Consider the following 20,916-nt stretch of genomic DNA (forward strand, 5'->3'; position numbering starts at 1 on the left):
TATGAACTAAGTGCAAAAAAGTGGCAGAAAAATGTGGCCAGTGTTTTGAACGTGGAACATTTTTGAAAATGGTCAGGTGGTTGTGGCTGGCGACTCTGTTCTGCGGGTCGCAGGCGGCAGTGCTGCCGCCGCCGTGGGCGGACGTGAGGAAGAACCCTTGTGCGTCGCATCCGAGGGGCTGGCTGATGCTGTACTGGCCGACGGATGGGAAATGCTACACGATTTATAAGGTAAGCTTACACAAATTGTAACAATTGTATTAAGCTACTGCGGTTTGCTATGTGCACGACTGTGGCGCCGCCCAGAGGTTATGGGCTAAATTACTTATTTGACATTCCACATGTGTCAAATATTATAAATTTCGGCTACATAAAACATTGCATTACTGCCCCGATTTGTATTGTCATTGCTTTCAGTTTAATTACCAAGCGCTTCATACATAGTCTAGCCGAATTACTCAATTTATGAGTTAGAGACTTTGGTGTTTTTTTTTCTTGCGCTCAGAAGATACAATTGCAAAAAGCTAAGTGATTATTGCGTGTCGATTTCAATACCAACGTAACCAGTTGTGCATTCGGAGGCACGAGAGACCGTGACCGATCGATCTACCCACTGACCCACTATTATTAAGAAATGACACGATGTAATGTGAGCATTACAATTAATGGCTCCTCTACACGATGGGCCAGCGCCGGCCACTCCAAGGGACGCATTTATGCGTTAGAGGGAGCAAGTGATATTGCTATCTCATTCTACCGCATGGCTGCGTCCCTTGGATTGGCCGGCGCTGGCCCATCGTGTAGAGGAGCCATAAGTTCACATCTTGTACTATACTTACTTACATTGAAAGTATAAGCCGAATTAAACTCAAGTCAAGGAACAGTCCACTTGGATTTAAAGGTTGGTTAAGAGTTTTAATTGTTTGATAAGCTCCCAAATCTGTCGATTTAATGCTGGTATACCAAGCTAGATATTTCTCACGTAGGTATCTAATGTTGTTAGGGTTCATGAGACTGAATGAAAAAAAAAACAAATACGTACCTACTCCCTGAATTCACAAATCTTCTATAACTTGGTCAACCAGATCTTGACAGTAGAAAAAGGCGGCAAATTTGAAAAATGTTGGCGCGAAGGGATATCGCCTCATAAAAAATTTGAATTTCGCGCCTTTTTTTACTGTCAAGATTTGGTTGACCAGATATTTATATGCAATAAAAAAAAATGTTCCGTTACTTATTAGATGCTTAAAAATTAGAACATAGATACCTACTGGAGAATAGATAAATGCTGGAAAGCTGCACTGAGAGGATGTGGATGAGGAAACACGTTCATGGGTGAAAAGGAAGGAAACACAGCGCCCCTAACATAGCGCTAACTGTATGTGAAATTGTACATTCAACTGAACCAGCACAGTTACTGATTGAAGTTTGGGTTGCAGAAATAACATAAAAAGAATAGTGTTGGTCACGTCCATAGGTAAGTATTTTAGGCACACGGTGTATTATTAGGTATGTAGGTGTAAGTTATTAGACAATACATAAGTGGACAAACTAGGTATCTAGAGAAAACACCTAGATCAAGTCATATCATATGTAAATCCGCAGGTAAGTAAATGTAAACCTAACCTAATCTTTGGTAACCTGTCATTTCTTCTACCTACTTTTGCACAACTCATATAGAGCAAGGTACACCAGTATGAAATCGTTGTTTCTTAACCATGATCCATTGCCTTTCATTAATTACGTCGGTTTTTTAATCTGTGGGAACAACCAACAACAATGGACATTTCTTAATTATTAAAATACGTCTGGATAAATGTATATGCTGATTGGTATCGCTGTATTCGACTGATAATTTAATACAAAATTGCAATTTTGTCATAAACAGATCGTTGGAATGGCAGATTTATGTAGCATTGGCATAAGTTGCCTTTTTATACTGATTTTAATGTTTATTTTGGGTTAGATTCTGCTTAGGTATTTAAAACATTATTATTATGATTATAATTATAATTACCTGCATATTAAAATAACTCTAGGCAAAGTATATATTATTATTATGTCCGTATCGCTCTTTCTTCAGATGTACGTTTTTCGTAGCCAGAAAGCCGATGTGTGGTATTGCGCAGGTAACTTGAATGTTTGGGCTACCAAGTGTAAAGTGAACCCTATATTAACCAACATCTCTGTCGCAGCGATTAAATAAACTCGCCTACGCTCAAGCTATTGGAATGATACTCCTTGTTGGACAAGACAAGTCGTCCCGCAGAACCTGACGCGCTTACGCAATCGATGTCACTCACCTCGGGAACTATACCGTACCGGTGCCCTTCTAAGGGGCTCCATATTGGATAATCGGTTAGAGCAGGTGTGTGTGCATGGTTTGTGTTTAGGGCTTTTTTAAGGATCTTGGGAGTGTTTTCGTCTTACCTTTTATGATAAAATGCATCGCAAGGACCTCTAGGACCAGAATAGGCAGGTACAGGTAAAGCTTCTTCTTTTTCTTTTAATGTCTCTTTAAAACTAGTTTGAGTTATTAAACAACCAAGCCGCAGCCAAGCAGTAGGTAGGAAAGGAAGAGCAGTCGTTGGTCAGTCAACATTTTCATCATCGCCCAGAACCTTTTATTTGAAGCCGTGTTCTTAATCCAAAACTACGATTAGGTAGAACATTTTAAATGATACTGAAACTTAACATAGATAATTTGAAAGATCACCTTCAAAGTCGTCTTCATATCACGCTGGCTTTCACTGAATATTTCGTCAGCTCTCAGTTGACTAAGACATCTATTAACCATTGTGTTAAAATGTCACGACAATGAAGTAAGATGTTGTGTACGAGTAGTTAGGGCACGAATCTCTAAACCTTATTAGAGCAGAAATTTTTGAAAACTTTGAATTTGGCCACTGTTTGTCTAAAGACCTGCAGGCGAATTATGGATGTCTTTATCCGCGTGATAAAATAAGTGTTAGTGTTTTTAACACCACGCGATTGAAAGAGACGGATACTGTATTTATCACATAGTCAGATAGACAGATACGACCATCACATACGTTCAGACCTGCTAGCATGTGTTGAGTTCTCGCGCGTGACTCCATACATCTAGCGCGACTTCAAGTATGGACTCGCGCGTGAGATCGCAACTTATGCTAGACCGCCAAGTGGTCTAGCATGGCATGAGTTGCGTTTTCGCGCGCGACTCCATACATCTGGCGCGATTTCAAGTATGGACTCGCTCGCGAGAACGCAACTCATGCTAGACCGCCAGGAGAGCTGGATTGAGAGCTTGCAGCAAAGTTTAGTTTTACTTGCAATATTATTTATATATTTGTTTCGAAACCAAAAATGGCTTAGTTGCCATTGTCAATCGCCCAAGCAGGATTTGGAAAATCAAAACAATAACATTTATTTTGTACTAAGATAAGTGAGTCTTTAGAATCAGTTTTCCCTACTCTCAGTATCTTGGATAATTACAAAAATGTTTGGTGTATTCGGGTAATCAGAAAAGTTCAGAAGGTCGAACTTGTGATCCAAAAAAATTGACTGTTATTTGTTATTTGTGAGCCATTATCGGAATAAACCGACATTTTGAAGTATGTAGTCAGAATTACCGGAATAGACTTACTTACCTATGTATGTTAAATAAACAGAATTGCTTGTGCTTACACTCAATCAGCAGAAATAAGATCTTGAACAATTTCGAAATACATAAGTCATGACTAAAATAGTAGTATATTGTGCTAATACGGCATAAGTAGGTAAATGAATAATCTATGTATCTATTAACCTTTAGTTTTCGCACTAAGGTTCAAATTGGTTTGAATTAACCCACAACTTACCTACTGTTTGCTTTGAAGATGTTTTCCGATACGAAAGATCGATAAGATTTGAGTCGGGTCGAGATTAGATGTTTGAATACAGCTGTTAACTCACAGAGACATTTTCGATTACCTACGACACAGACAAGACATCCTCTAGACTGAGCATAGTAACGCTACCCCCTCTGCCACTCATACGGTAGTTTTACTCCATCTTCGAGTCAATCCCGTGTCGTGATTGGTCCGTGTCTTTGAACGGACCAATCACGGTACGGGATTCGCTCACCTCGTCCCCCCGCACCCCCGTATTTTTGGCAGCATCGGTTTCATGAAATAATTGCTCTAAACTCGGTCTAGAGGATTCCTAGTCTATGACCTACGATAACTACCTATATTAGATCGTTTTTTTTATCATTAGAAAGAAGGTAAGCGATCTTGACATGTCTTTTAATTGAAAAACTCTTTTTAAAAATCAGTAACTTATACTTATGAAAGCAGAAGAATATAAATGATCGTATTAGAATCATAATTGTTACATATTTGCCGTGACTTATTTTTAAAACATGTTTTTCAATTAAAAGACACATCAAGATTGTTTACCTTTTTTCTAATGCTAAAAAAAACGAACTATAGTAAAATCACAGATCATATAATACGTAAAATTATTATTTGTAGACACTAACAAGGAAGGGTACCCAACTTTACTGTCCGGCTCCGCTTTGATTTATTTTTATATATGTTATAGAGTAGTCTAAAATTTGAAGCGATGAGAAGTATGAAAATTTGAAGTGTGTTTTTTTTTTGTAAAATATAAGTTTGAGTCAAAATAACAAAACACGTGTCCATTATTGTTTCATGTTCTCCAACATATATAGTAAGTACCAGTAATTAACTAGCAATTTGCTTGAACAAAACTCTCTATAGAATTTACAACAGCGTTTTGTCACTTTTCAGTACTTTGGAAGCCAATTTGTCCCAGTAGGTTGAGTATGGGCAGCTAAAAAAAAATACGTGTCTAATATTTTAGACTACTCTATAACATACACATATAAAAATAAATCAAATCAGAACCGGACAGTTGGGTACCCTTCTATGTAAGTAGTGTTGGCGCGTCAAAATTCATGAAAATTCATTCGTGGGCAAGTCGCTGCTAACGTGGTTTTCCTTTTCTCCTCGGCCTCAAAGAAAACGTATTAACTGTCTGAAAATTAGGCAAGCTGGTAGTACTTAACAATTAAATTTAATGAACGGGGTGTCAATGGTACCTATCTAAGCAACCACAAGAACACAACCTCCAACTTTATTACACTACATAATATATGCACTACAATACGTACTATATGTATACCATGTATTTAAGTACCATAATATTTATAGTATAGCTACTTAACTGTCTGAAATAAGGCCAAGTTCATATGATCTTAAACGTTGTGTCTGTCTGTTTAAAACCTGAATTTATAAAACCGGTATACCGTTGAAAAATCCTTATAGGTAATTTTTACATGTATTGCCAGTAATCAAGGTTAGGTTTAGGTATTATGCTGTAGGTTATAGGCATTACTTATCCAGAAAACTGAGAAAACTATTATTGCCGAATTAACCTCATGTTCATGACATGACCATGACATGTGATGACCATGACATGAGGATGACATCGGTAGTACGTTCTCAGTTCTCTGTGCAGCGTAATACCCCATTTTTAACATAACGTATAATAACCATAATTATTCTAAATGTTTACTTCCAACGAATGCGCAACGAGTTTAATTAATTCTGGACTCTGGAGAAAGTAGTATACATATTTTGTTAAAATATACGATGCTTATCTGTAGTTGTGTAATAATATGCCGTTTGTCGCTACTGAGTAATAAAAGTGTGAATGGGTGGTTTGAGGTTTAATTGCCTATAACTCATGGATCTAGAGTTAGACCAAGCTAAGTTAACAGCGATTTTGATAACCCAGCTTAGTCTAACTCTAACACAATTAATTAGTCTAGTCAGGAAATATCGCAATAACGCAACAATAGTTTACGTGGCAAACACCTAAATTATGTATTCCCAGCTAGAATCAGACTCTGTTCTATCGCTAAAATATGCAAGAACTCTAGGTAGTGAGGCAGATAACAAAATTTTGAGTTTCGATGTTTGCGAGACCGCACGATGCATAACAGCCGTTGGAAATCAATAGGGAGTATTACTGCAATGTTTGGCCGCCAGAGTGCAGCACTAATGACTTAAGTATACCATAGTGCATAGAGCAGCCATTCAAAGTGTGTTCCGCGGAACCCTAGGGTTCCGCGACACCCCTGCAGGGGTTCCGCAAGAATTTAGAATGATTTAGAATAATAAAATAAGCATAATTATTATGCTTATTAATAAAAAAATACACTTCTAAAAACTATTGTTTTATTGTAGGGTTCCATCAAGTATTTCGCTTTCCAAAAGGGTTCCGTCAAAAAAAAAGATTGAGAACCGCTGCCATAGAGTAACTTATACATACTGTACCTTAAACTGTTTTTTGACAAGTTTTCACAGACAATCCAATATGTATTTTGATGTAATTAAATAGTTATTTGTACAACAAGTGATCAAAGTTTGATATTTCTTCGAGTGCTTATTTTGAGTCCCGTGCAAGCGAAAGATTCTATAACTCGCTACGCTCGTGAATCTAATTTAGAATCTTGAGCGTAGTAAGGGACTCAAAAGCGCACGAGATGTAAATAACTTTGATCTCGTGTAGTACACAACATTTTTCACCTAAGCAGTGAGAACATACCTATTAGACAACTTGAAAAATGTAATCCTTCTTCATCACTCATGTTTACTTAAGATATACAAACAATTAAGTTTAATTACCGCAATGGAACACAAAAACAAAACGTAATAATAAATTCCAGTAAAATAATATAGAAATAACAAATATTAACTGACACATCAATCGACAACTTTTTTTGTAAAAAAAATCTTTGTAATCTTTCTTTGTATCTACGGTCCGAATTGCGGATACGTACTATTTGTCAACTATGGTAGAAATTCTTAAAAGTAAAATAATTAATTTTGCGTGATGATCGTGATATTTTTTAAGTTCATTATTTTAATTGTACAATAAAATACCTAAAATATAGCATTTTATCAGTTTTTATCAAATCTTAAACTTTATTTTTATTAATTAATTATTAAGAATTCATACTCGTACGTGGTTTGGAACGATGCGGTCTGAAGTTTTTCGGAGGTCTATTATAAACCGTGAATATACCGTTGAATGTCGTTTTAACTTTTTTTTGTCTGTTTCTTTTTGCTAACAGTGTGAAAGGGACAGAGATAATAGAACCCAAGTATTTCGAACTTTTATTAGACCTCGCATGTTGAAATGACATTTGACTATAAAGGTCACTTGAATGTCATTTTGTCTCACTCAGTGAGCAAAATCGCATTTTGCTCACTGTTTTTAAGAATCAAAGTACCCTTGTTCGAGCTGCTGAGGTGAAAATAGTGATTCTCTACAAAGCAGCTGTAGGTACACTTATTTCTAATTCTTTATAATGAGAAGAGCGACTAATACGAGTAGATATACGGAATTACATTAGACAGAACTGATGTTTGCTAAGGATCGAAATTATTTGAACATTGCCTGTTGACGCAGTTTATGGTTGAAAATGTATGCTCCAGAAGAGGCATCCATTGCGACCACTAGATGTGTTAGATCAGGCGGCCTAGCCAAGGTGACAATCACTATCGCTTCGCCATCGAATCGCTTTGTGTCTCTTTATCACTCTTCCATATTAGTGTGACAGTGACAGGTTGCGTTTCCTTCGCTACGGAGCGTTAGCGATTGGCATGTTGTCTACGGGGCCAGATTAGATAATGCGTATTTGCGTATACTTCTTACAAAGCAAATGTAAGGCCACGAGCCAACAATCTTAGATCGAACCAGAGACTAGCAGATAAATAAAATGCGACCATCAAACGTTCAAAAATGTGAGATGCCCGAAAAATAATAAATAAACTTCATTTTTATATCATGTTAGCCTGTTTTTTTAATTCTCTTTGCCAGCCCTTAAAACGCCTATTATTTAGTAAGTACTTACACTACTATTTCAACTCGCAGAAGTGTTAAACAAGGTGACATATCTACAAAATCAAAATGAAATACAAATTTACCTACGCCGAAATGATAACAAACCAACAACAATGAACGATATATGGGATTAAAAAAAATATGGACTAACAGTCTTCATAATTGGCTTGTCTTTGTATTGTACGTTATGACAGTTCGTTAGTAACATTGTGATTCACGGCCTAACGGCATTTCATAGAATTTACTGATACTTACACGTAGTGATTTAACCCTTTGAGCGCCGTTGGCATGTATACAAGACAACGATAGAACGGTACACTGGCGCCGCTGTCTTGTATACAAGACACAAAGTCAACCGCTCGGTAAATGTGAAAAGAATATCAATTGGAATTTTTTACACTATTTTTAATGTTTTAGGTCTTTGTTTAAAAAATGCATTTAAAGCAGCTATATATGTAAATCCATTCTTTTATAATAAGGCTATCAAAGAATTTGCTCCAGTTTTCAACGTTTTTCATGTTCCTCGTCGCCGTTGTCTTGTATACAAGACAGCTAGGGATGGGAATGTTAACTCGATATGAGAATATTCAAAATAAATATCAAATCACAAAATCTTTATTTAAGCATTAAATCTCGTTTTATTTAAGCATTTGAACACTTGTTAAATGCCAATTGGTGGTAACTAGTAACTAGATTACGTAAAACGAGAGAGAGATAGGCATAACTATAGCTGAAGTTCAGGGAGCTTCTTCAGCTGTAGATAGTAGAGTCAGACAAGTAAATCTGTCCTTGTGGTCTATTTGCAGAACAAATGATTCATTTTGACATGATAGTGTAGTGGGGAGTGATACCCCTGCAGTGAGTCATTTTAAATTAAAGATGATTACAATTTTCGCATGCATATTTTTAGTCACGCACACGTGTTCAAGTATATAAAAATACCACACCGTTTTAAATCACACGTAGGAACAAAGGACGCGCCGCGCGCCGAGCGTTTATTATGTGACGGTTTATAACCCTTAAAATTTTCTTTGTTCACTCGAACCGAAAAACACAGGAACCAAACCGAAAAAGGACAGCTAATTATTTTTTGATAAGAAGTTAGGATGGAAAGTAAAAAAACTCCTAATTGTTCGTTGATAAGGAGTTAGGATATAAAGTAAAGCTACGTATGCTACTATTAAATTGTTTTTCAAACTATTACATTAATAAATGACTGAATAAATATTATTGTTCTTCACTCATTGACAATTCAACCCACGTGTAATTTTCCCCAATGCAGTTCCGGTACATTTATATTATCGACACACTATGCGCGGCTCTAACGTTACGCTTATAAAGTTTACGTACCGACGAGCGCTTACGCCGTTGACCTAGAGACTATTATTACTTAATCCGCGCGGAAACAGTCCTTGTCGGTCTGCACTGCGGCCAGTCCATGCGCGCCGTTGTCATGTATAAAAGACTTCTCGTACAGCCTAGTGCAGTGATATTACGTCATGAATCGATATTGTTTAGTGGTTGTTTTTAATGATAAATACCTTTATTTTTAACATTGTCGTGTGTAAAAAATATGTAAAGTTTTGGCATTTTCGAAATAAATTAAAGTTGCTTAAGAACAAAGCCAAATTGAGAAGATTTTTACCATAAATTGTAAATATCGATATTACTATTTGCAATCCCTAAACTTTTTATTAGTTGTTTACTTAAAATTTACTCTGGCGTGTGAGTGAGCGTCTTTGCGGACTAGGTCCGGCGGCCAAAAGGTTTTAATTCTCTTTGATACTTAGTTTACTGTGAAACAGATTGTGTTCAAGTAGGTAATATAAGTTAGTTTAGTAACTTAGTTTAGTTTTTAAATGTTACATAACTGTATTAGGCAGTTTAATGTGAAATGATTATCTTTTTTGTGTGCTAAGAGAATTAAAAAATATGCACATAGGTAGGGTCGCAGGTGTCAACCCTTGTCTTTACTGACGAGTTTTTGTAGGTAGGTACATGGACATGTAGGGTTAGTTGTTGATCAATGAAACACTAAAAGTTCAAGCCTTTCTATCTCTGGTGTTTTTAAAGTTACGAGTGTGACATTTCGCATGAAGATAAACAATTTAGTTGGCTATCGTATGGCATTCAAGGTTTCTACTTATCTTTAACAGTTTCTGTATTGTAAACCTTTTTTTGAAAAATTAGTTTTGTTTCATTGTGTACTTGTGCATGTTTTCAATGAAACACTCTAATTTTTACAGTGAAACGTTGTAATAAATAAGTTACATTAATACATACATCCTTTCAATCAATTAATGAGAAAGGAAAGGAGAATAGTGGTAGGCTGAAATTTGTTATTTAAAAGGTTTCCGAAATATGGAATCGTTATAAGATTGCTGAAATATCTAAAAGCGAAAGACTTGTTTCATTGTACGCACACCTAAGTTTCATTGTGAATCGAAAATCTGGTCGGCACTTACGGCATGCTGCGAGAAAGGCGCCTTTTATATCCACGGAGCATGATTGCCAACTAGGTGGACGCGGGAGGGTTTTAAGCATCTCCATGCTCGATATCATACACTTTCTTGCAACATAGAGTTTATAAACGACTGTTTCAATGTTAGACATGTGACCTTAACCTTGCCATGAAACATTCAACATATAAACTATCCTATCTCAGCCATTTCCAAAGTTAAGTATCTTATATTTTGTCATATGATAGACAAATTATTATCAATTTTCATGGAATTTTAGTTTCACAAATTTCGGACATAGTCTTTAATTAATAAAAAAAATAATGAGTTTGTTTCATTGTGTACTAATACTGGTGTTCAGTGAACATCATGTTTCATTGTTTACTACATAAAAATGATTCATTGTGAGACTAGGGGGTGTTTTTTGAATCAATTAAAAAAAACTGCATCAAAGAGTGAAAGAAATTTAAAAATATTTAGCTCCAAAGTAACTTTAATACAAATAGAACACAAAAAAAATTAAATAACGCCAAACTAGACTCTATATCTTGGTAAAAAATTGCGAAACATAAATGAAAAATATTACTTTTGTCGCACGAATTCACAATAACGCTCGTAGCAACGTGCTCCTTCTCCGAGGCACGCTTGCGTATTGGGGAGGTGCTGGGGGTCCCTGAGCCTGCCCTTGCTTGACAGACGGCACTAGCTGATAACACCTAGTTTCCGAGATATCGCAAAGTTTCACTGTGTACGATTGTTTCAATGTTCAACAAGTGACCCTACATACATTATAATATTTAATGTTTATCATATCAACCTACATACACCAGAAATGTGCATACATCTGCGAAGACAGTCTAGTCTAGGACTGCCTCAATTTTTCCAACCGATCTGTAATTTTAGTGTCCATACTTATTGGCACAAAAGCAGCATGAATGGCTCAATAATTGGCTGATAGAACTGACATTTTAGCATCTGAGATCAGAAATGTATTATAAACTCACATCCTAGCTGATGCTGGATATAACTACAAACTTCGTCTATCTCACTGCGATACCACAAGTTGCATAACAAATTCACGTTAACTCTGTTCAACACAATGTTGAACTCCATGACCTATGGATCAACTAACTCTGTTGCCACATAAGCCTCTAATGATATAAAGGCTATATTTGCAATCTTTTACCCGACATCAGACTACATGAATAAGTAGGCTCATTCTTGGGAAGGAAAATAACTATATAGGTAGGTAATTACCCATCTTATTTAAAACACTTGAGCCGAACATGTATTAGGTACCAGCTATTGCCCGCGACTTCATCTGCGTAGAATTAGTAATTTTGTGTAGGTAGCTTATTTTTTATCCAATCTGATTTTTATTTATTGCCCATATAAATTTTCTTATTTCTAGTAAAAGTGTAATAGCAATCGTTCAATTTGAGCATAATGCTTACAACAATTGTCAGGCGATACGAGTACCTACATCAATTCTCTCACTTGCACCTTACTTTCCACCCTCTTAAGGGATGATTTTCAAGATAAAAACTATACCATCGGCCAGAACCCTTAGTGTCATTCGATAGCGTGACGTGACGCGGTCATAGAGAAAAAAATACATAGAGTGCTCACTCCATACATCAGTTTTAGTACCAAAAAGACTATTAGCATCTAGCATCGAGTAGCGGAACTATCAGTACTGCTACTTGACAATAGATGTAGCACCGACCGGAAAGTCTTATCTCAACAGCATAAGACTTTCCGGCCGGTGCTACATCTATTGTCAAGTAGCAGTACTGATAGTTCCGCTACTCGATGCTAGATGTAGAAACTGAAATTAACAGTCTGAACTGATGTATGGAGTGAGCACTCTTGTCTTACTATATTTCTCTATGACGCGGTTTAGAATAGCGCGCCAAGCGGGACAATTTGGAAACTCAAAATACCATACATCACGTCCTCACGTCACGCTATCGAATGAAATTTACACTAGGGGTACAGATTCTAATACGTTTTTGTTTGAAGAATCGGCACTTTTGACACTGACAGATCATAACGAGATCTAATTTTCGACGTTTATTAAAATTAGAATCAGACCGTACATATGTCCTTCCCCGGGACTCTAACTATTTACAAAGATTACAAGCCGGCAATTATGCTATCTGCCAAATATTTAGTTACCTGTCTAGTATTACTGTAATATTATTATTTTAAGTGTGTTGTTAACTGTTAATTATTTGTCTTCCTTAATACATATTACGTATTGGACTACTCTGTAAGTGGTATGTATAAGTAGTTGATTATAAAATAAATAAAATCAATAAATCATAGCTTGCCCTGTCAAAATCTCTGTACCAAATTTCAATTAAATCGGTTCAGTTTAAGCGTGAAGAGGTAACATACAGACAGACAAACACACTTTCACATTTATAATATGAATGGTGCAGACCATTTTGATTTTCTTTGAAACATTAGGTACAAACGACAAAAGTGCGTGAACATCATATTTAACTTTACTTTCATACCTCAGGAATATAAATCTATGTTAACATTAAGAATTGGACGTGACCTCCCGTATCTTAGTGCACACGTGCTACGTTTTTAAAATATGGAGTCAGACCAGGCGTTACCACAGACCTTTTAAATGCTAAACATACATAGTATTTTGATACTTATTATCATATTATTATGAGTCTGTGCAGAGTAAGCTTGGTCCAAATGTTCCGGCTCTAATACCAACATTGACGCGTGCAAAGATAATTATCGTACTCACAAACGCCACGTCATGTGTATAACGCATTTTAGAACTTTGCTTGATCCATCAAATTTTATGTAATTGTGTGATTTATCTCTAACTAGTGGCTCTGTGAGCTGTAGACCTCGCGAGCATAGCTTATTGGGACCGTGCACGATGACAGCGCCACACAGCGGTTTGATCAATCAACAATACAAAGATTTTTATTTATTAAAAATAATACAAAGTTTAAGAAAATAAAAAAATACAAAAAGTTATGTCTTACTGGGGATCGAACCCACACTTTCTGTGTGCAAACAAATAAAAGCGATTGTTTACAAAACACGCCATGATAATTCTTAGCTAAGCTGACGAAATTCGGCTACTCATTCTCGACTACAAACTAAATATCTAAATACCGCCTAAACCAGCAATACAATATTTCTGCATTTTTTGCCATTTACTATGTAAATATGTCTCAAAAAGAAAATACTCTTATGATATCGATACGACTATTTGTTTAAGCGCGAGGTATGAAAACTCCTCCATTTTTGAAAATTTCCAAAAACGGGATCGACAGAAAAAAAATTTACTCATAGAATCTGGTCACAAAATTTCACAAGAATCGGTTGAGAATTGCGACCTGTAGAGGAGAACATCCGGACATACAAAAGCAAAATGCCCGAGTCAAAACGTAGACCTTCGCTACGCTTCGGTCAATAAATAAATAAATTTTATAAATTTCCGAAGTTTGAAAGTTTTGTATGCAGTGCACCATCGTCCACACTTCGCAAACATTATTAATCCACTGATTGCCAGTTAATACTGTAGCTGATAGTACAGCCTATCTCACTTAAAGAAAGTATCGTTTAATCTGGAAATACCGCGAGACTTAGCATGTACACTTGTACAGTATGTGCAAGTAGTATAAAAAAGATACGAAATTGATAAATCGAAATACGCTCGCTGTTGTTGCTCGTAATCGGTATTCTGCCGGTGCACAAGTCTCCGAGGTAACTCTTAGATATTATCGTCAACATTAAGGGGCATAATAAACTTTCTAATAGAGTTTAGATGGCAAGATCAGTGCCATCTAAGCATCAAAATTAACCATTGTAAGATTTCGGGCAACGACAAAATCGGCCCGCGTAAGGTGATTTCTGTTTTTCATACCACGTTGATAATAAAGCCCATGATGGTGGGTAATGGTGATACTAAAGGTAACAAATGCGTGTACTTCGCGTGTCACTTGTTTATAGATAGGCCATGCACCGTTCAGCCACGCTTGTGCATTTTAAGTCGGGGTATGACTAGTTTGTTACTGACTCTTCTTACTTCTTTCTGTAAGCTGTAGTATTCCTTTAAAAAAACTAATTGAGAATTCTTTTTCAGAAAGGCCACCCCTGTCCAGACACGCAAGAGTTAAGCCCTGGACGATGGGGAGGGCGCACCATCGCCGAGTGCAAGTGCCCCCCCGGCACTGCACAGTTGCCCCTCTCTACTACCTGTTACCGGCTCTTCGAGAGGGGGCCTTGCCGACCGGGAGAATACTTTGCTCCAGTGGAGGAATCCTTTAATAAGAGAGGGTAGGTAAGCTGAGTAATGTATCTGGAAAGCCTTGTACACCTTACTTAATACAGTCATCTTAACTAGCATTCTAACTAGGATAGGTACCTACCTACTAAATAAATCTCTCCTGATAGTCACTAGTCCGAATACCCTACCTAGGTTACTTTTTAGGATGCTTAGGTAGTAAGGTGTAATAAGGCCTTAAGTACGTTTCCATCTTAAAATTGAATAGGCTCATTCACTTTATAAGTATTTCCTTTATGTGTTCCGTTATTGATAATAGGTACACATCTCATTCACGTATTTACAAATACACGCGGGTAGATGTAAAAGCCTTTCTTGGAGTCAAATTCCATTTAGATAGTCCTTTTGGCGTTTTTGTAGAAAATTATACAGAAACGCTACGCTAATAAAATTAAAATTGTTGGTAATATCTTAAATTCGGAACAACGTTTGAATTCAGTGTTTTGTCGTACCTATGTCGTAGGTTGTACTAACATCAACCCTCTTATCTGTTCATCGGTGGGCCTATTTTCTTTGTAATAATTTAGTTTACGAATTGCCAGGTGGCAATGACAGCGTGGACGGTGGTACCTACATATCGTAGGAAAGAAATACCGGTCGCTCTCTCATCACCTTCATCTTGAATTTTAAGCAGTTTCCGACGAATCGTTGCAACAGAGAGTTACGTCAGCGGAAAATGACAAATGTTGGCCATTATTCTGGCCACACATCACAAGAACTCGAGGAACACCCCATTTGTATTAATGTGCTGATTACCACCTACTAGATCACGTGTATAAAGCATTATTTTTATTTGTAAGTACTTCTTTCCCGTACACGGAACAATGAATCAGTATCAGAATCAAGTATTTTATTCGTGATAAACTTAAAACTAAAATTACATACAAGAGTATAGGGGAAACTGGGGAGGGTTGATCACCCCTTTTGTTTTTAGCATACATTTTCTTAACTATTTGTAGTATTGAAAAACTTTATAGACCATACGACTCAGAATTTATCTCTTCATTAATAGTTTGAATTAGAACAGATTTGTGCAATAAATTAGATCATTATTTAATGAAAACCCATACTGTTGACTTTTACCATGTGTCCCCTATGTAAGGGAGACTTGTTTACCCCTGGTCGGGAGCCTTGATCCTAGGGGGATCAAGTGACCCTGGTTCTTGGGACACATGGTAAACATATTTTTACCATGTCTCCCCATACCAGATTCTCATTGATTATATAACTCGGATCGCTATTAGCAATGCATCTATAATTTGTAAAATACACAGCAATAAGATGCAATATATATATATATATATATATGTTATATATATTGCATCTTCCATGCTTTGAAGTTGTATTTCCGGTAATCAGATGTCTAAGCCGAAGGGATCAAGTCTTCCAGATTTGGGGACACTTGGTAAAAAGATTTTAAGTGGCAATGTCATATTTCGAGGGTAGTATCTACATTAATTTATTCACTTTATCTACAGAAAATTAATATATGAAGATATCAAACACATATTAATCCATAATCTTATACTTTTAAAAAACAATGTAATCGTATTATCCATAAAACAACATAAAATAGGGAATCAATTTTTGTACCAAAAAAAAAGTTAAAAAAAAAAACAAAATCTAAGTTATTAACATAAAATTTCTTGTAACAAGCTAATTTTTTTAAAGTTCTTATGAAGGTATTTTTAGCGTCAGATACCTACAGCAATTTTAATTTTTTTACCCATCACTGGTAGTTATTGTTTACTATAATAAATAAGTTTAGAAATTTACTGCTCACGTTTCGAGGACGGTGTTTGAGCTGCATAATCCTAAATTCCTTTCTATGGACCGTCGGTTCTATAGTACATAAGGTCGGAAAGCCATTGAAATGGCATTTCATCCATAAAAACAAATATCGCCGGTTGAAAACCAAATATCGTTATAAGTGTTTTTTGTCGACCGAGTAACATCCCCTGTGTGTAAAACGTTTAACTTGATAAAAAAGACCAAGTACGGGTAGTTCGTAAAATGTTGATGTCAACTTTAGTCAGTTTTTTCAAAGGCCACGTGGATAATTCCGTTTTCGGAGTCGGTTGTATAATTACAAAACTGAATTATACGGCATTAAATTCCGTTTTAATAAACAATAATGAGTCAAAAACCTTGAAAGTTTAAATCAGTATTTCTCTGGTGGTACTTTCGCGGCATGATTTACTAAAGAAAAGAAAATATTTATGATAGATCATTTTGTAAGTAAATTTATTACAATGTATACTTGATCGCTCTGGGGGTGACATGATCCCGGAATCATATCTCCCCTGAAGAAAAAGACAAAGTCTCCCCATACATAGTAAGATTATAAAACGTGCCGTACTCGAAACATGTGTTCGCGTATATCAATGTAATCCAAGTTAATCATCACTTCAATAAACAACAAATAAAATAAGCACACTCACTAACATCATTTCCATCTCATATTATAAAATAAATCCAGTTAAAGCTTACCGAAAATTGAATATAGTACGCAGAAAATCTTTCACCGTCCGCCATTTTTTAACCACTGACTTTTCCGATACAGTGCCATGACAGAACGTGAAGTTAGGAACGAATGAATGAGTGTTACCAGCGCAAAAAATTGTATCTCGTTTGGTTTGATTAAAAATGAAGTTTACCAAGTGTCCCCTAGGGATCGACCCTCCCCACCCTCACCTAACTAAAAACTACAAATATTCATAAAATTGGTAAGCGTTAAAGTTTACCACGAAATGGGCTCGCCTCAGCATAATAATGACCCGAAAGTCAGCGCTGATCATCTGGCGAGACCATTTGTGGTGTTCCAGACATTTGGGAGGCGTACGCGGAGCCGAAAGGGTACCTATTTTTATGTACGATACCTATAATACGGGTGACTCGCGCTTAAAGTATGCAAGCTTGACTTTGTGTCTCGGTAAGTATGTCCTCTAATTGCACGGTCGTAAAAATAATTATGTGTGCATAATAAGTATGTACATATTACCAAAAAAACAGTTGGTAGTAGTAATTCAGCTGTTTAAATTTATATTATGTTCATATGAGTGGTTTCCACGAGTTATATATTACATATAACATCTAGTTGAAATTGGTGATCTGTCTGTGTACCTACTATTAATATCTACCAGAACTGCTCATAAGTAGATTCATATGGAAATATATTGAGAGTCATTTAAATGAATTAAAATTATTTAAATCTAGTTTTGTTGGCAATGTAATTCATTCCGGAATGCATATGCACAAAGCATGTTTATAAGTTATGTGATGTTATGCGCTCTATAATTACGTTCCTTCTAAAATAACTTTAGGCTGCGAAGCACTGAACAGCTAAAGTTGTGCTTACACCGTCAAAAAGTTTTTAACTCCCTCAAGTCAAAATAAGTAGTAGTCTCGAATTTCTTCACATAAACGCCTGTTTGCCTTTGCCAGTCTTTTCAGTACCTGTTTTTCCTTAACTCTCCATAACTGAGTTACACAATATTTATCTGTAATATCGTCATTTATATTCCACGCTAAGCAAAATCCAACTTTACCTATAGCCAATATTGAAACGCAATGTCCTTTTCTGATTGGATAAGTATGTATGTATAAATAAACGCTTTATTGTACAAAACACAGAATACTAATTTATGGCACATAAGCGACCGGAGGACATTAGATATTTGCAAGCCTGAGACAAATTGACTAACATTTTGTAAAATTTACAAAGCGAGTAAAATTAACAGCATTACTCTCAACTTTGGTTAGTTGCATCAAGCGCTTAGTTTTTCTGTCTATCTGCAACCTTCAACTATACATCTAAAAGAGATTAATTGAATATTCCAGCGAACGGCAAGGCATGTGCTTGCGTCCGCAACAATGTGCCGACGAGACCTTACTGCACTGGCCGGCTGACGGGCGCTGCTATTACAGGCTGAGTCAGGGCCCATGCTACCCGGGCTCCATACTCGACGTGGGCAGCGACGGCGTCGCTAACTGCACGGTAAGTTTCGCTGTATACCCTGCAGTGAGGGAAATCCCGTGCAACCTTCCGCAACATAGACGCGGGTTGCTATTACCGGCTGAGCCAGGGCCCAGCCATCCGGGCTCATCGTGAGTCGTTCTCCGTCCGTTCACCTCGATACTAAAACGCTTACTGAGGGCAGAAGCGCGCGTGCAATGGTAAACGCTAATCGCTCAGCGGTGGGTACGGCCGCGTATGCGTTAGCACTCATCAGTCGGCGTTATTCTAAAACGTCCCGTGCCCGTCAGCGCAGATGGTATCAAACTGAGAATGACTCGCATTGATTGATAGTATTGAGCTGAAAACTACTTGTGCCGCGCTGCTGAACATCCGCTCCGCTCCGACCACTCGGCGGCGACTGTCAGCGCGACACCAAAACCAGCCGAAGCCTAGCTTGAAATATAAAATATAATAATAAGTTAATAACTAAGAAATTTCGTCCCATGCTGAGGCAGATAACCATCAGGCAATGCATAACGTAGTCCAACTAGGTTCGTAGGTACTAGTAAAATTCAGGTGTGTGCTTTACACAGTGCCATAAGTTTCAGGACAGATACTGATACTGAGGACTGTTGTTTGATAAAGAAAACAGACGCAGTGTCGTGTCTAGACTGCCTATTATTAGTAAAATTTCGATACAAACTTTAACATGTTTCAGTGTGCGTCGGACGGTCCCCACTACTGGGCTGGAGACGGAGGCTGCTACGCGCACTACTCGCGGGGCCCCTGTGAGCGCGGGCAGCTGTTTCTGCCCGGCGGCCGGTGCGGCTGCGACGATCACTTGCCGCACTACCACAAAGGGACCGGCATGTGCTATGAGCTAGGTAAGGAGTTAGGGTCCCCCACGGTGACTTGGTAGGCGAACCACTCGCGGGGTCTACGAGCGCGGGTAGCTCTTCCTGCGACTGACCAAAGTCACCCCTGATGGAAAGTGAAGACATAGAATAAAGCGGGGCTCATCGGTTCAGTAATAGCCTATTCAGTCTTGCTTTAAAGAAAATGAGATACATAATAAATAATAGAATTTTATTTAAGTACTATATAATTATGATAGATTGTCAATTGCAACTTAAGACGCCATTCAATACATTCGTTTCCTAAATTAAATATGTGTTTTCAGACACAATCGGTCCCTGCCCCAAAGGTCACGTCTTCTCCATCTCCGAGGTCTCTCCGCAAGGCTCTAAAGCGGAGTGTCAGTGCAAGGCCTTCCATGCGCGGGCTTCAGACGGGGCGTGCTACAGGCTCTACACTAGAGGGCCTTGCGCCAATGATGAGATGATTGCGAGGGGCGGAAGGTGTACTAAAGTGAGTCGTTCTTTCCTTTCCACCATTGTTCCTTTAAATTCAAACGCGAAATTCAAAATTTGTACCTATGTGCTGCTAGGTTTATGACTGAATAACATATATTTAAATATGAGCTCATGCTCGTGAGCGGATATCACTCATAACAGCACATTCAAATGTCATCTATTCCGTTCCAGGTGCCGTGCGCACGCGGGCGGCTGTACGTGCCGGAGCGGCGCCGCTGCTACCGGCCCGGCGCGCCCGAGCCGTGCCCCGCCGGCGAGGTGGTCGCGTTCGACTTCGACGCGCGCCCCGCGCTCGACGGGCTCAGCCACAACGGCGTGTGCGCGTGTGGCGGCGGCAACTGCGCCAGGCGGGAGGTACCTAGTCTTTAGTTTTCAAGCTGAGCCAGTTGGAGAGTCTGTTATATATGTATATCTTATCTATGTAGTTGAAATTCATGGCGCATTTTTGTACCAACTCGTGACCCTGATCCATACTATAGGTATAGGTACTAGTATATACCTACAGAGCGACAATACACAAACACCTCTTAATTTAAGTTTTAACGGGGCTCAATCTTTCGTGAAATCAGACCTGTGGTCTGCAGTATCAGTATAGTCCATTTCTGTATAAACGCTGCCTTCGTCCATAGATATCAAGAGCAGACTAGATACGCAGAACACTGAACACAGGCTATTAATTATTTGTCTTCATTGCAGGTGGACGCCTGTGAGACGCGGAGAGGCGCCGCGATTTACGGTGGCGCGTGCCACATGCTGCAGACCCAAGGTCCGTGTCCGCAGAATTCGTGGCTAGTGCGTGACAGGCTCGTCACGTGCCGCTGCCGGCCCGGACACGTGCCGCCTGACTGCCGGCCCGACACCAGGCTGGCAGTCAAGAGCTGACGCACGATGTGATTTGAGCAGGACT

At 38.0% G+C, this 20,916-nt stretch overlaps 1 protein-coding gene across 1 annotated transcript; it reads left to right on the plus strand.

The window, feature by feature from the left end:
* On the plus strand, positions 1-20,916 carry LOC134662932 (uncharacterized). Its single transcript, XM_063519237.1, has 7 exons — positions 1-230; positions 14,478-14,671; positions 18,519-18,675; positions 19,355-19,520; positions 19,817-20,004; positions 20,181-20,363; positions 20,706-20,916. The coding sequence occupies exons 1-7, from the start codon at positions 69-71 to the stop codon at positions 20,889-20,891; spliced, it is 1,236 nt and encodes a 411-aa protein (XP_063375307.1). The 5' UTR covers positions 1-68; the 3' UTR covers positions 20,892-20,916.

Source organism: Cydia amplana, chromosome 3 (assembly GCF_948474715.1).
Source record: "Cydia amplana chromosome 3, ilCydAmpl1.1, whole genome shotgun sequence".
Classification (NCBI taxonomy): domain Eukaryota; kingdom Metazoa; phylum Arthropoda; class Insecta; order Lepidoptera; family Tortricidae; genus Cydia; species Cydia amplana.